At 44.0% G+C, this 16,196-nt stretch overlaps 1 protein-coding gene across 12 annotated transcripts in view; it reads left to right on the top strand.

The window, feature by feature from the left end:
- LOC101885990 (interleukin-17 receptor A) overlaps positions 1 to 16,196 on the top strand; it is a 132,236-nt gene extending 116,040 nt beyond the window's left edge. For 6 of the 12 annotated variants that reach the window (XM_073943109.1, XM_073943110.1, XM_017354312.3 and 3 more), the window contains 6 exons: positions 2,117 to 2,237; positions 9,149 to 9,309; positions 9,900 to 9,974; positions 10,059 to 10,128; positions 10,255 to 10,371; positions 13,414 to 16,196. In XM_073943109.1, the coding sequence (XP_073799210.1) occupies positions 2,210 to 2,237; positions 9,149 to 9,309; positions 9,900 to 9,974; positions 10,059 to 10,128; positions 10,255 to 10,371; positions 13,414 to 14,429 (1,467 nt within the window). In that variant the 5' untranslated portion in view covers positions 2,117 to 2,209 and the 3' untranslated portion in view covers positions 14,430 to 16,196. The remainder of the gene's footprint in view (positions 1 to 2,116; positions 2,238 to 9,148; positions 9,310 to 9,899; positions 9,975 to 10,058; positions 10,129 to 10,254; positions 10,372 to 13,413) is intronic. The other 6 variants (XM_073943112.1, XM_073943113.1, XM_073943107.1 and 3 more) reach the window with 2 other exon arrangements.

Genomic DNA, 16,196 nt, shown 5'->3' with positions numbered 1-16,196 from the left:
ATAAAGGCTGCCTCAATTTATGTGGCCTCTGCAGAAAATTTGACCACTGGAGAACAGTATTAACCTCCAAAATGAGACACAGATTCAGAGTTTCAAAAATTCACATGATGTGGTTTCTAATGAACAAATAATACAAATATTACAAACATAAAGGTTAGTTGAGCAGCTTACAGCGTAAGGACTCAATCTTCAAGCACATTGGCTCCTGTTTGTGTCGTCAATTTGGCATTCTGTGTATGAGTTGAGTTGTTGTAGGAGTTGGGTAAAAAAAATCCCCTCTCAATATTTTGAATTTGGACTGCAATACCTAGTTTTCCCATACTATATAGTGTTGATAAAGATTATGTAAACAAAGAATTAATTTTAACCGTAGTTTAAATCATCGTGCACTATGCAGTTTGCAACTTTTTTTTGTGTGTGTGTGTGTGAAGCTAATGGTCTAATCCGAGTCAATGATTTATGCTAAGCTAAGTTAAAAGTGCTACCGCCAGACCTAGAGATCATCTAAATCAGGGGTTTTCAAAGTGTGAGGCGCACCTCCCCTGGGGGACGCCAGAGCATGTCAGGGGAGGCGCGGGAAAAAATTTTATAATAAAAATATAATTATTAAGTTTAATTATTATATGTATTTTTTATTATTTTAAACGTTTTAATTAAACAAAGCTAAAAAAATAATACGTCAAAAATAAGAAAACCTTTTTCACCCAGAAGGCCATAGCTGTGAATTCGCTTCTGTTTGGCAAGCCGACTAATACAGGTATATGCCTGCTAATCATGCTGCTAATGCAATGGATCGGTTTCTGAGACCCCCCGATTCAAAGCCTTCAAGTTCAGGGCTTAAACCCAAAAGACGACGATATGATGATCAGTATTTGAGTTTAGGGTTTACGTGGACAGGACCAGCTGATGAACCACGACCTTTATGTGTGGTTTGTCAAGATATTTTGGCTAATGACAGCATGAGACCCGCTAAACTTCGGCGACACCTTGAAACCAAGCATGATGAGGTAGCAGGAAAACCTCCAGAATTTGTGTGTGTGTGTGTGTGTGTGTGTGTGTGTGTGTGTGTGTGTGTGTGTGTGTGTGTGTGTGTGTGTGTGTGTGTGTGTGTGTGTGTGTGTGTGTGTGTGTGTGTGTGTGTGTGTGTCCGCGCGTGTGTGCGTGCATGTTTGGGAGGAGGGGGCGCCAATGGATAAGTTGTGTCAAAAGGGAGGCCCACTGTCTTAGACTTTGAAAAACCCTGGTCTAAATGGATTAAAAATGGCAAATCTCAACTGTTTAATTATAAGGCAGCTGTAAAATGAGCCTATTTTCAAAAAAAATGTTGCTTGTAATACCACAAACTATATAGTGTGAATGTTGGTTTATTCGAACAAAGAGTTCATCTTAATTAGAGTTTAAATCATAGTGCATTATACAGTTTTCTACTGTTTCAGCTTCAACTTATAATTTTCTGTCAGTCTATTACACAATGTAACTGCAGCAAAGTCACACTTTAAATAGGAATACTATTAAAAATATATTTTTTTAATTTTTGAGTGTGATGCTAATGGTCTAATCCGAGTCAATGATTTATGCTAAGCTAAGCTAAAAGTGCTATCACCAGACCCAGAGATTGTCTGAACTCAACTGTTTAATTCTAAGACGGTTGTAAAATGAGCCTACTAATGCTCATTTGTGCATACTATATAGTGTAAATGTAAATATATGCAAACTTTTAGCTTAATCTTAATTAGAGCTTATAGTGCACTATGTAGTATGCCACTGTTTCAACTTTAACTTTTTTATTTTCTGTCACTTTAAATAGGAAAACTATTGTAACCTTTTTTTTTTTTCCCTATGGACTAATCAGATTCAATGATTTATGCTAATTTAAGCTAAAAGTGCTACCACCAGACCCAGAGATTGTCTGAATGGATTAAAAATGGCAAAACTCAAATGTTTAATTCCAAGGTTGTTGTAAAATGAGCCTACTTTCTTCAATGTTGACTGCAATAGCTAGTTTACGCATATATAGTGTGGATATGACTAAATGCAAACAAAGAGTTAATCTTAATTAGAGCTTAAATTATGCGATTTGCCACAGATTCAGCTTTGCTTCTTCTCTTTATTTTAGTGGACTTTTTCTTTGGACAAGATTGTGATTATTCCCGACTTTACATATCAAGTTTTTGTAACCAACTTACCAAAAACAGATTTAGGAAACACTATGACAGTAATCAACATGACAGTTCCAGGTGAGAATGAATAATTCATGTAATAATAATAAAGAATTGTGAACAGATTTACAATGTCTTCTAATTTGTAACAGTCATTCCACTCATATAAATGTTTAAACGTGTATAAAGCATCAATAAAAAAATAATTAAAAAACTGTGAAAATCTTACAAGTTACTGGTTGTTTTCCATTAATGTGTACTCTCGCATTGCATTAATGGAAATTGATTGCTGCATGCACCATCAAATTAGTTTATTTGGTGATGTAAATTAAAATTATGATTCAACAACTGGTACTTTTTAGTTTTTTTTATATATATATTTGGTATTTCCTATACAATATATTATTGAAACCTACTAAAGATATTAATAATTGTACTTTGTTAAGCTGTAGAGTTACAATATTAACATCAAAAGTTCCCCTTCGGGGGGAACTTCAGCACTATAAGTGGATTTGATTTGTAAAATCCACGCATTGGGAGGATTCGGATCAGAAGCCGCTTGTCTGGAGAGTATTGAACGGGCCAATGAATGAAATTAATTGGCAGCGTAAGCTTGTGCAGGTGTGCGACATCTGCAATTATCTCAGCATATAAGCACACCTGAAGCCAGCAGACGCCATCCTTTTCGCTTCAGATCCTTTCTGAGTGAGTCGATGAGGGTTCCTCTTGCTGATCAGCACTTCAGAGCGAACGAGTGTGTCTCCCGGTCCAGAGTGGGTCTTCGCGGTGGCAGACGGTCGAGCTGGGTTACTCCCTTGCCTGCGGTTCTTTGGGTCCGGTCCTCCAGAGCGGTGCGTATAGTTGCAACTTTCCTAAAAGAGCAACACAGTCGTGCAGCACGTCCTTTTCAGGATGGCGCTCCGACTGTGCGTTTCTGGATGCGGGGGTTTCCTGGCTCCGGATGATGGACACGATCACTGCATTGCATGTTTGGGGGTCCAGCATGTTAATGCGGTGCTCGCGGGCGGTTCATGTCGTCATTGCGATGCCATGACCGTTGCACAGCTAAGATCGCGGCTAACTTTCGCAAGAGAGCGAGCCACCCCAGTTGCCTCCTGTTCTAAAAAAGCAGCGGGCGCTCGGGCAGATCTGAGGGTTTCAGCGGGAGATAATCCGCCGCCCACGGGCTCGCGGACCTCTCGCTCCTCACGACGCTCCATCCAAGCTTCGGGTGGTGAGAGTGATCCGTCTAACCAGATGGTAGCTCTCACACTCGCTGACACCGGAGATCAGATGTCCTCCGCGGCATCGGAGGGTGGGCTTTCACTGTCCAACGAAGATCCGGACCCGCTCGCCCCCTCCGGGCAGGTGAGCGCTGTCAAATCGGATCCTGAAGTGGACATGTTAGCTGTGCTTTCCCGGGCTGCTTCGGCCGTGGGGTTGGAGATGGTTTATCCCCCAGCTCCGCGGCCGGACCGACCAGATGGGTGCTACGTAGAGGACCAGAAGGCGAAGCCTTCGAAGCCTCTCGTCCCCTTCTTCCCGGAAGTGCACAGTAGGCTCACGCAGTCTTGGAGGGCACCTTTCTCTGCCCGTGCTGCGTGTGCCTCCGCCCTCACCGCCCTTGACGGCGGAGCTGCCAGGGGGTATGAGGCGATCCCGTCAGTGGAGCGCGCTATCGCGGTCAATCTTTGTCCGTGCGGCGCCTCTACGTGGCGGGGTTTGCCCCGCCTCCCGTCCAAAGCCTGTAGGTTATCTGCCTCCCTCGGAGCCAGAGCTTATAAGGCTGCGGGCCAGGCTGCTTCGGCTTTGCACGCGATGGCCACCTACCAGCGCTACCAAGCGCAGGCGCTGGCCGAGCTGCACGAGGGCGGGTCCAACCCAAGCTTATTACATGAGCTGCGCACCGCGACCGACTATGCTCTTCGGACTACTAAGTCCGCCGCGTGTGCGCTGGGGAGGACGATGTCCACACTTGTGGTTCAGGAACGCCACCTCTGGCTAAACCTGGCCGATATGCGCGACGTTGACAAAGTTCGCTTTCTTGACTCGCCAATATCCCAGGCTGGCCTGTTCGGCGACACCGTCGGTGAATTCACCCAGGAATTCAAGGCGGTGAGAGCAGTCGGATGCGATGGGCAATGTCATCTATCGGCGTTGCCGTAAGCCCGCTCCGCCCGCCGAGCCATCCACCTCCGCTGTTCCTCGCCGAGGGCTGCCCCGCCCCCGCCTGCGCCTCCGGCCAAGCGGGCGCGGCGTTCACCTCGAAAGCAGGCAGCCCCTCCTGCCCAGGGCGCCGTTAAGTCCGGTAAATGGACCGCGAAGCGTCCCTGAGACAGGCCATCCGGAGAAGAGGAAACTTGCTCTTTCCCCGCTGGAGGGCAGGGCCCCGATAACAACGGTACTTTTCAGTGCCACCAAAACATCAGTAAAAGAGCACTTTTTCCCTTCCCCGGATGTGACTGCACGAGTTCTGCCAGTCCGGGACGCGCTGCCTTCCGGCTCGCAGACTCTACGTGCTTCGCCAGTGGCTCACGAGCGCTGGGGGGACGGTCTCCCTTCCCTCAGCCCTCCAGCCCCCTCTCCGGAGTCAGGGTGCGGAGCCAGAGCGAATCGCTCTCCTCCAGCTCTTCCGCGGGACCCTCGTGCTTCCCGGATCAGCACACCCACTCCGCGCTGCCCCACCGCTGGTACGTCAGCGATTGTAGCGATGACTCCATTAGCGAGGGCTCTGCCTGCCTGGTTAGCGCGGGCCAGCCCCTCGCAGTGGCTCATACGCACAATCAGACTCGGTTACGCGATTCAGTTCGCGAAACGGCCCCCCAAGTTTACGGGCGTGTATTTCTCCAGGGTCAACCCCCTGTCCGCCCCTGTCTTGCGAGAGGAGATTGCTGCCCTCCTGGCGAAGGGTGCAATTGAGCCGGTTCCTCCAGCCGAGATGGAGAGTGGGTTTTACAGCCCATACTTCATCGTACCCAAAAAGAGCGGTGGGTCACGGCCAATCCTAGATCTGCGCGTTTTGAACCGCTGTCTGCACAGGCTGCCGTTCAGAATGCTCACGCAGAGGCGCATTCTCCAATGCGTTCGTCCTCGGGATTGGTTTGCAGCCATAGACCTGAAGGACACGTATTTCCATGTCTCCATTCTTCCACGCCACCGCCAATTTCTGCGGTTTGCGTTCGAGGGTCGAGCGTGGCAGTACAAGGTCCTCCCCTTCGGGCTCTCTCTGTCTCCGCGGGTCTTCACCAAACTCGCGGAGGGTGCCCTAGCGCCCCTTCGGCTCGCGGGCATTCGCATACTCAATTATCTCGACGACTGGCTGATTTTAGCCCACTCGCGGGAGCAATTGATTATGCACAGGGACAAGGTGCTTCGGCATCTCCGCCTACTGGGGCTTCAGGTCAACCGAGAAAAGAGCAAACTCGCCCCCGTGCAGAGGATTTCTTTTCTCGGGATGGAGCTGGACTCGATCACCATGGTAGCGCACCTCTCCGAGGAACGCGCTCGCCTGTTGCTGAACTGTCTGAGGGAGCTCGACAGCAAACTAGTGGTCCCACTGAAGTTCTTTCAGAGGCTCCTGGGGCATATGGCATCCGCAGCCGCCGTCACGCCGCTCGGGTTGCTCCATATGAGACCACTTCAGCACTGGCTTCACGATCGGGTCCCCAGACGCGCATGGCACGCGGGCACACACCGGGTCTCGGTTACTGCGCTGTGTCGCCGCGCCCTCAGCCCTTGGAACGACCCCTCGTTCCTACAGGCCGGTGTGCCTCTAGGACAGGCGTCCAGCCATGTTGTTGTTTCAACAGACGCTTCCAACACGGGTTGGGGGGGCCGTGTGTCGCGGGCATGCGGCTGCGGGCCTCTGGAAGGGTGCCCAGCTGCATTGGCATATCAATCGCCTAGAGCTGTTGGCAGTGTTCCTCGCTCTCCACCGCTTTTTACCGGTGCTGGAGCGGCAACACGTGCTGGTCAGGACGGACAGTATGGCGGCGGTGGCGTATATCAACCGCATGGGGGGTATGCGCTCTCGCCGCAAGTCTCAGCTCGCCCGCCGTCTGCTCCTCTGGAGTCACCCGCGGCTGAAATCGCTGCGCGCCATTCACGTCCCAGGCACGCTCAATCGTGCAGCCGATGCGCTCTCACGACAGCTGTTACGTCCTGGAGAATGGAGACTCCACCCCGAGTCTGTTCAGCTGATATGGGCGCGATTCGGGGAGGCCCAGATCGATCTGTTTGCTTCCCCCGAGAACGCTCACTGCCAGTTGTTTTTTTCCCTGACCGAGGGCTCTCTCGGCACGGATGCACTGGCCCACAGCTGGCCTCGGGGCATGCGCAAGTATGCGTTTCCCCCAGTGAGCTTGCTCGCGCAGTTTCTGTGCAAGGTCAGGGAGGACGAGGAACAGGTTCTGCTAGTTGCGCCCCTTTGGCCCAACCGGACCTGGATATCAGAGCTCTCACTCCTCGCGACGGCCCTCCCCTGGCGGATCCCTTTGAGAGAGGACCTATTCTCTCAGGGACAGGGCACCATCTGGCACCCTCGCCCCGATCTTTGGAACCTCCACGTGTGGTCCCTAGACGCGAGGAAGACTTAGGTAACCTACCGACTGCGGTGGTTAATACCATCACTCAGGCTAGAGCCCCCTCCACGAGGCGCGCCTACGCCCTGAAGTGGAGTCTATTCACTGAATGGTGCGTCTCTCGCAGAGAAGACCCCCGAAATTGCCAGATTAGTGTTGTGCTCTCTTTCCTTCAAGAGAAGTTGGACAGCAGGCTGTCGCCCTCCACTCTCAAGGTTTACGTGGCCGCCATCTCCGCTTATCATAGCGCGGTAGCTGGCGGCACCGTGGTAAAGCATAACCTGGTCATCCAGTTCCTTAGGGGTGCTAGGCGAATTAATCCATCTCGCCCCCCTCTCATGCCCTCTTGGGATCTCGCCCTCGTTCTCACGAGTCTGCGATCCGATCCCTTTGAGCCACTCGAATCAGTATCTCTAAGATTTCTGTCCCTGAAGACAGCTCTGCTGGTTGCGTTGGCCTCCATCAAGAGGGTCGGGGACCTGGAGGCTTTTTCGGTCAGTGACTCGTGCCTGGAATTCGGGCCGGATTACTCTCACGTCATCCTGAGACCCCGCCCCGGTTATGTGCCCAAGGTTCCTACCACCCCCTTTAGAGATCAGGTAGTGAACCTGCAAGCGCTGCCCCTGGAGGAGGCAGACCCAGCCCTTTCTTTACTTTGTCTAGTTCGCGCTCTGCGCATTTATGTGGACCGTACTCAGAATTTTAGATCATCTGAGCAGCTCTTTGTCTGTTATGGCGGTCGGCAGCAGGGAAGTGCCGTATCAAAACAAAGATTATCCCACTGGATTGTGGATGCCATTTCACTTGCTTATTCGAGTCGAGGTCAGCCGTGTCCCCCGGGAGTTCGTGCACACTCCACTCGGAGCGTTGCATCCTCTTGGGTGCATGCACGCGGCGCCTCTCTAACAGACATCTGTAGAGCTGCGGGCTGGGCGACACCCAACACATTTGCAAGGTTTTACAATCTGCGCGTGGAGCCGGTTTCCTCAAGGGTATTAGGTAACCCTTTGGTGATTGAGGAGACAACTCGGTAGGGTGTTGAAACACGCTTGCTGCGCCATTCTCCCTAACACGGAGGTACGTGCGCCTTTTTTATCTGTCAGTAAAGTTCCCCGTCAGGTGAGCCCTGCAGATTCCTCCGTGGCCCCCAGCACTGACTCAGCGGAGGAGTCACTTGCTGGCCCACTACGTTGTCGGTCTGCCCGCTGGTCAGCCCGCGTTTTGGGTATAGGTGCCTGCTATGCGTGATCCCCACTAGGCGATCCCATATGCTTATTCCGCCACGGTTAAGTCCCCCCCCTGGGCGGACCCGTGTCTTCCCTCTCCGCTAACCACTCTTTTGCTATGCGTACTCCCCCTTTTTAGGGCTAGTCCATATGTAAATTCTGCCATCTATCCCCCCCTTGGGTAACGGATGGCCTCCGCAGCGTCCTCCCTATCGGGATTGCACGCTTCCCAACGTACTGTCGTATTTCCTAGAATTATCTAGATGCTCACGACTTCCCAAAAAATATATCTAAATCCGTAAAACTTCTGTTGAAGTAGGATAAATTAGGGCCAGGGACACGTTGGAGGACCGCGCCCCCCATGATGTGGGTGCGTCACGCTTGCTTGACTATCTCCTCATCGGGGGTGTTGGTAAGGTGCAGTCATTATGGCGCTTTCAATGGGCTCCCAATGCGTGGATTTTACAAATCAAATCCACTTATAGTGCTGAAGTTCCCCCCGAAGGGGAACGTTCGAGGTTACTAAAGTAACCCTTCGTTCCCCGAGGAGGGGAACGGAAGCACTATACTCCGTCGCCATAATGACTGTCCCTTAGCTGTTTGAAAGTCTCTTCAGCTTAAAAGGATGGCGTCTGCTGGCTTCAGGTGTGCTTATATGCTGAGATAATTGCAGATGTCGCACACCTGCGCAAGCTTACGCTGCCAATTAATTTCATTCATTGGCCCGTTCAATACTCTTTCAGACAATCGGCTTCTGATCCGAATCCTCCCAATGCGTGGATTTTACAAATCCAATCCACTTATAGTGCTTCCGTTCCCCTCCTCGGGGAACGAAGGGTTACTTTAGTAACCTCGAACGTTCACTGTGGAAAATGCTGGGTTCCACACAATTGATTTGTGTTGGAGGAACATGAAAGAATTTGGTTAACTTTTTTGTTCTTACATCAAAGCTTAAGTTGTCCTCAAAAAAAACAAACAAAAAAATGTAATATCAACTTAATATCCAACAACAAAGTGTAATTTTTGAGTGTTGTCAGAGCAGCGATAAAGGTTTAAAAACATAAAGCATTGAAACCCATGCAAACTGCTAAATAACCGATTTTTGTACAGTAATGTATGTACAGTAAATAAAGTTGCATTTCTTAAAAAGCAGACTAAACTAAATCTGCTTCTGATTTTGCAGAGAGAATTTGGGCTACAGAGGTAAAATGGTCAGTGAAAAAATCTAAGGATGATATCTTGGTGATGACCATAGAATTTGAGCCAGGAGAGTTTTCTGACCAATACAAAGTGTCCATCTGCAGTCCTGACTTTCACCCGGAAACATCTCAGGACATCATAAGGGTAATTTCAATGTTAAACTCCACACTGCCACCTGTTGTGTTTTACATCATAGACATGTGGCTCAAAGGTCTAATTCTGAAAAGTGATTATTATTCATGGAAACTATTATATAAAAGTGTATACTTGTGTGAAAAAAGTCCAAATATGAGTGATTCATTAATCAAATGCACTTAGTAATCAATTTTACTTATGGAACAACATGCTGTACTTACTAAAATAGATCAAATAATAAGTTGCATACTAAATTATATTTTAAAAAAAATATTGCTGACACATAGTTAACCATTTGGTTTGAAGGTAATAGGCAAACTATAAATATTAAAAATGACAGTTAGTATTTTGGGACCACACTGGTGTCTTCAAATAATCTTAGAAGATGCTGTCTAAATATCAAATAATTATTGTTGTAAATATGCCAGACAAGCTTTTAAATCTACAAATTAATTGTACACTGAATAATGAACAGTAATACCAAATGATGAATATATATTAAGTAAGTAAATATTTTTGCTCATAAAAAATGGATCTATGTGTGAAAAAAAAACATGTACGTTTGATCACACAAATGAGAAAACAATTCTGTTTTAAAGGATAATGGGACATTAATGATGGTTAAATTCACTCTGGAAGCCTGGAAGATAAAGCACTGCAATTTGGAACTGGTGGTAAGTCATTATATCAGTTATTTATGAGCGCTTTTAATAACACACTGCAGTTTGAGGATATGTATTTTCATCTCTTTACAACAGATTCAGCCACTGTCAGTTAAAAGCATGAAGAACTGTCTGGATTACAGAGAGAACGTTGATATCTGTCCCTGTAGGTTTTACATTGAACGTCTTATTGTCTGTGGAAATTGTTTTAAGATTTTACATTGAAATGACATTTTTATTTAAAGTATGGTATTGCATGCAGGTAAAGTCTCTATTAACATGCTAATTTCAGTTCTTCCAGATACGCCGGTTGTTTTGATTAGTTTGCTGACCCTTGGGCTGTTGATAGTGATGCTGGCAACTGTTTGTTGCTGTATTGCATTTTTGCAGAAACGGAATTCACACAAAGGTCAGTGCGAGTAACAGCTTTAAACAACAAGTTTAAATAGATTAAATGATTTGAGAAGTCTAGTTTCTTACACTGTAATATTTAGATATACATTCACCGGCCACTTTATTAGGTACAGTACACCCACTAGTACCGGGTTGGACCCTTTTTTGACTTCAGAACTGCCTTAATCCTTCGTGGCATAGATTCAACATGGCACTGGAAATATTCCTCAGAGATTTTGGACCATATTAACGTGATAGCATCACGCTGTTGCTGCAGATTTGTCGGCTGCACATCCATGATGCAAATCTCATGTTCCACCACATCCTAAAGGTGCTCTATTGGATTGAAGTCTGTTGACTGTGGAGGCCATTTAAATACAGCGAACTCATTCTCATGTTCAAGAAAGCAGTCTGAGATGATTTACGCTTTATGACATGGTGCATTATCCTGCTGGAAGCAGCCATCAGAAGATGTGTGGTCATGAAGGGATGGACTAGGTCAGCAACAATACTAACGCGATGTGTTGTGCTTTCAGAGATGTTCTTCTGCATACCTCAGTTGTAACGAGTGGTTATTTAAGTTACTGTAGCCTTTTTATTTGCTCAAACCAGTCTGGCCATTCTCCTCTGACCTCTGGCATCAATAAGGCATTTGCACACACAGAACTGCCACTCACTGGATATTTTCTTTTTTTCTGACCTTTCTCTGTAAACCCTAGAGATGGTTGTGTGTGAAAATCCCAGTAGATCAGCAGTTTCTGAAATGTTCAGAGCAGCCTGTCTGGCACCAACAACCATGCCAAATTCAAAGTCACTTAAATCACCTTTCTTCCCTATTTAGATGCTCGGTTTGAACTGCAGCAGATAGTGCCTAAATGCATTGAGCTGCTACCATGTGATTACAAATTGTGGCTGATTACAAATTTGTGTTAACGAGCAGTTGGACCTAATAAAGTGGCCGGTGAGTGTATATGAAACAAGCAAGGGTACTAAAAGGTACTAAAAAGATACTAAAGTAAAGTAAGTTTAAGTGAATCTAAAGAACTTTTTAATTTACAGCATTGCCATGACAACATCTTTGGGTCATCATTTAGTCATCTTCATATTGTTCCAATCCCATTAGAAAGTTCTTATTTTTTGGAACAAATGAAAATGTTTTTATGAAATCTTAGATTTCTGTTTCTCCATCTAAAGTCTATTCACCACAAACTTTAGAAGAAACTTATTTGTGAGATTGTGAACAGATTTAATTTAGTTTTTTATTCACATACTGTATCCTTCATTTTCACTGAGCAATATGGTACAGTTTAGTACAGAACAGTATGATTCAGTGTGGGTCACCCTGATCAGGCTTGTGTTTTTACTGTCAGCAGTACTCTTATTGGTAGGCATGATGTATGCAAGATTCACACTTTTACCTAAGTTCATTATTTTAAGAAAGGAATCCACACATTTAGTGACAAAACATGTGAACAGCCCTGTAAACAACAATGGAGAACAAACTGCAGATAGTAAGATCTCGTTCTTGCTGCTTGGTTTGCCACAAGCTTTGTTTGAGTATATGCTTTATATGGCATCATTATATTATTACGAGAGCGTTTCGACTGTGTATTTTAAAAAATGGTACAGTAGGGTGTGGTACAGGTCGGTACGTGTTACATTTATCAGGCTTGTGTTTCCACTGCCAAAAGAGTATCAATTTTTAGTTTACATCATTCTCGCTTGATGAAATGTCAAGTAAAGCTGTACAAGTCATTCACATATCATATAAGAAGAACTTCTCACAAAACAGTGGCTTTTACACACATAAATACTTGTGTATAAATGTTTATTTCTAACCTTTCTATGAACAGGATTTGATTAAAATTGTGGATCAATAATAGTGCGAAATAACCTACTGTAACGTATGCTATAAAAAATAAATAAATAATTGCAACATATATGAACACATACAGATCTTTACAGTCTCCAACATATTACCAGACACAAAAAAACTACACACAGCAGAAATTTAGTCCTTATTTGAGTTCAAAAACAACACGCAACATATAGCCCACAGTCAGTGTAAACCTATCATCTGTGTCTTTAATTTTCAGCAGCACATGTAACATTAGAAAGTAATTCCTGCCATTACAAGTTTATAATAGTCCCAAAGGTGATAATAGTTAAACATGACAGTTTGTTCATGTTTTAGGTTGCTGAAACTATCATTTGCTCCTTTGTTTTTTACGGCTTCTCCTTTTTTCGCGATTCACCGTTTCTGAAAGCATCAGATGTCAGAAGCACTTCAATAATCATGCACATGTCATTATCATCAGCTCAAAAAGTTAACTTTTTCAAATATAGACGTGCGGCGACCTCATGTGAGATAGTGAAACCGATATCGCTTTAGACTGCCTTGTAAACAACTATGGGGCACAGGGTAGATTCTGCTATTCTTCTTGGCTTAATGGCTGTTCATCAAGACGATGACAAGGTTTGTTTGAGCTCGGGTAAACCATGGCTCATTATTATATGTATATATTATCACCGTGTAATGTCTTGGCTGTGTATTTAAAAATGCTGGTTCCTTTGTTTTCATTCTCCTAGCCTGACTATGCAGTAGTGACGCTTCTCTGTAAATTAGTAGCGTTCAGCTGCGCCTCTGGCTGTGCCCTTTGATGCCCTTTTGTTGTGCTACAGTAGGTACCCTTTCGAAAAGGTACTCAAAAAGTGGTCAGTATGACTCGCTTTTAGGTACCTTTTGACAGTGGAAATGGCCATAAAAGCATACCGAACCGCACCATTCCGTACCACTCTGTGGAAACGGGTCATTAGAAAAGGGTTCCAAAAAGTAGCAAGGTTGCAATTAGCTATTCTTTGGTACTTCAGTAGAATTGGAAATAATATGTACTGTATGTACAGTACCGAACCATATTGCTCAGTAAAAATGAGCCACTTTGTGTTCCAAAGATTTCTTAGCATTTCTAATTTTTCGACTGTTTGTCTGATCTTTCATTCACTCTCCATTAATTTAATCCATTCTGCTTCTGTATCTCAACCTTTATATTTTTAATAGAAACCCCATCCTCAGACACCTCCACCTGTGCAAAGAGTAAACTGGAGATGAATCCTGTTCAGCAGGAACATAAGAAGCTCATCATCATCTACTCTCTAGATCATCCCCTGTACAAAGAGATCGTCTTGAAGTTATGTGCCTTCCTCAGGGCTAAATGTGGCACAGACGTCACACTGGATCTTCTGGACTCCACCTGGCTCAGCACAATCGGCAGAATTCAATGGCTGGATATGCAAAGGGAACGAATCGCCAAGTCCTCTGATAAAGTCCTGATTCTGTGCTCTCCGGGAGTGTATGCGAAGTGGAAGTCAATGTGCGGTAAACACCAAGTAAGACTAAAAGAGGACGAACGTTCACCAATGGGAGATATGCTCACTCCAGCTTTGAGCCTCATTATACCGGATTTTATTCACGCTTCATCTTTCAACAAATACATGGTGGCTTATTTTGATGATGTTTGCAGCGAGGTTGATGTTCCAGCACCTTTTAATGTTCTGGTGAAGTACAAGCTCATGAACCACTTTGAGGAACTTTACTTCCGGATCCTAGACATGGAAAAACACGAGCCAGGACGGATTAAATGCATTGAAGGCATTAGGGAGAATGATTACTTCTGCTGTCCGTCAGGACGAGCCCTTCGGGATGCAATTGAGGTGTTTCGAAATTACCAGGTGAAGAATCCAAACTGGTTTGAAATGGAGCTTCTGGACTCTGATGATGAAGATGAAAGCATCATGGAGTCGATGTTTCCAAAGGATGTTAAATGTAATCCTTATCAGCTAGTTGAAAATTATAAACCTCATGCGTTTGTCAACGTGATTCAGATTGATGAAGACGTTTTTAAAAATGCTTCCATTGCAGAGACAGCCATAATATTGAGTGAGCATTCTTCAGTTTCCACTACAGGTGTTCATTCTAGGGGTCCAGGATTGAGTAGCTTGACAACTATTGATGTGAAAGGTTTGGCAGCAACTAAACCTGTGGCACAGCATGCTTTATGCTTACAGGCTCTGTGAATGCCTCTAAATTTGTAGCTGTAAATAATCAGTCATGTTCAGGCTTAAAGCATTACAAGTTTTCTAATCAGGTTACATTTTCACATAATACTAAAGTAATCCATTAATTTTCATTTAAAAAAAATCTGTTTTTCCAAAAAAGAAAATGCAAAAAAGTAACATAAAAGAATTTTTTTTCTTTAAAAGTAACTAAGTACCATATTTAGTTACTTTTAAAAGTATTAAGTAATGCAAGATTTTAATATATTACTTTTAAAAGCAGTGGTAGAAAAAAAATCATACTTAAGTAAAAGTACCATTACTTGCCTAAAAATGTAGAGTATTGCAAGTAGAGTAAAAGTATCTGTTGTAAATACTACTCAAAGTATAGATCTTTCAAAAGTACTCAAGAGTAGTGAGTATTGAGTATTACGCTGTAAGAAGCTGAGGCATTTACATGTAATTTGTGGATGTGTGTAAACTTAACATTCTGTAGTGCATTTAGTTATTGCCCAGCAGGCACACAACATCATAAGTTAATATTAGGTTAGATTTAGGTTGTGATGTCAGGTGACCAAAATTCAATGACTAGCCATCGTCTAAGGACAATGTTATTTTGATATCTGATAACGATAACGTTGGATATTGACGTTGGCCTGACGTTGAGTTGTGACGTCAACCGGATTTTCATTTCCGAACAAAATGCAACGTCCTCACAACGTTGGGTACAACTTCAATCTGACGTCAAGTTGACGTCTTGTGCCTGCTGGGTGTTTAGGGCATTTCATTATTCATACAGTAAATATCTGTCATTTTTTTCACCAGTGACATGCATCTAAACAGTCTCTGGTACAATGTAATTAAAGATTTTAGACATCTTCTTGGATAATTTAATTGCTTCCAAAGTTTGCTGCAATTATAAATGGCCCATGTCTTGAGGTTGTTCATTATTATGTGATTTACCTCTATACTTCTATGTGAATTTGGTTGGACAGGAATCGCTAAATTTTCTAGTCCCCATAGACAAGAAAAACTAAAGTAGTGACTGCAGGATTAAAGGAAAGTAGTGGAGTAAAAGTACCAATACAGCACTAAAAATGTACTCAAGGGAAAGTAAAAGTGCACATTTACAAAACTACTTAATAAATTACAATTTCTGAGGAAAACTACTCACTTACAGTAGTTTGAGTATTTGTAAATTGTTACTTTACAACACTGATTAAAAGTAACTTTCGCCAAGAACACTGATAATCAGAATATTTTAAAGCCTGATTAAATAAGCATAATTATATTAGCATCCACATACTAAAAAATACAAAATACAAAAGTCACTGTGTGATGCAGATCTGACTTTTTAAACCCCATTGGTTATACCTGTAATCTTTGGCATGCAATTATGTAGGTGGTGGAGTAATGTCTAGTTAAAATAACATTAGACTTATGCTGTAAATATTGAACATGGCTAAATACTAAAGATGGCTTCTGGAATTTTTGTTATTTTACAGATAATTTACTACAATATTAAAAATATCTTCAAAGTTGTGGTGTGAACATATATTTAAAATAGTGTGTGTTGGTATTTTTTGGTGTGAACTACCATTTACTATCATTTTAAGACAGGGTTAGAGTTCTTTTATGGTTTTGTCTAAGTAAAAAGTGTATACATTGATGTTTCAAATTACTCTTGCAATAATAAATTGTCAAAACATGCATGAAAAACGTTTCAACTGTGAAATTGTCATTCAGTGTAATAGATTTTGAATTTAAATATAAAGTTTATTGTTGGTG

Source organism: Danio rerio, chromosome 25 (assembly GCF_049306965.1).
Source record: "Danio rerio strain Tuebingen ecotype United States chromosome 25, GRCz12tu, whole genome shotgun sequence".
NCBI lineage: Eukaryota > Metazoa > Chordata > Actinopteri > Cypriniformes > Danionidae > Danio > Danio rerio.
This window is presented reverse-complemented; position numbering and strand designations above follow the sequence as displayed.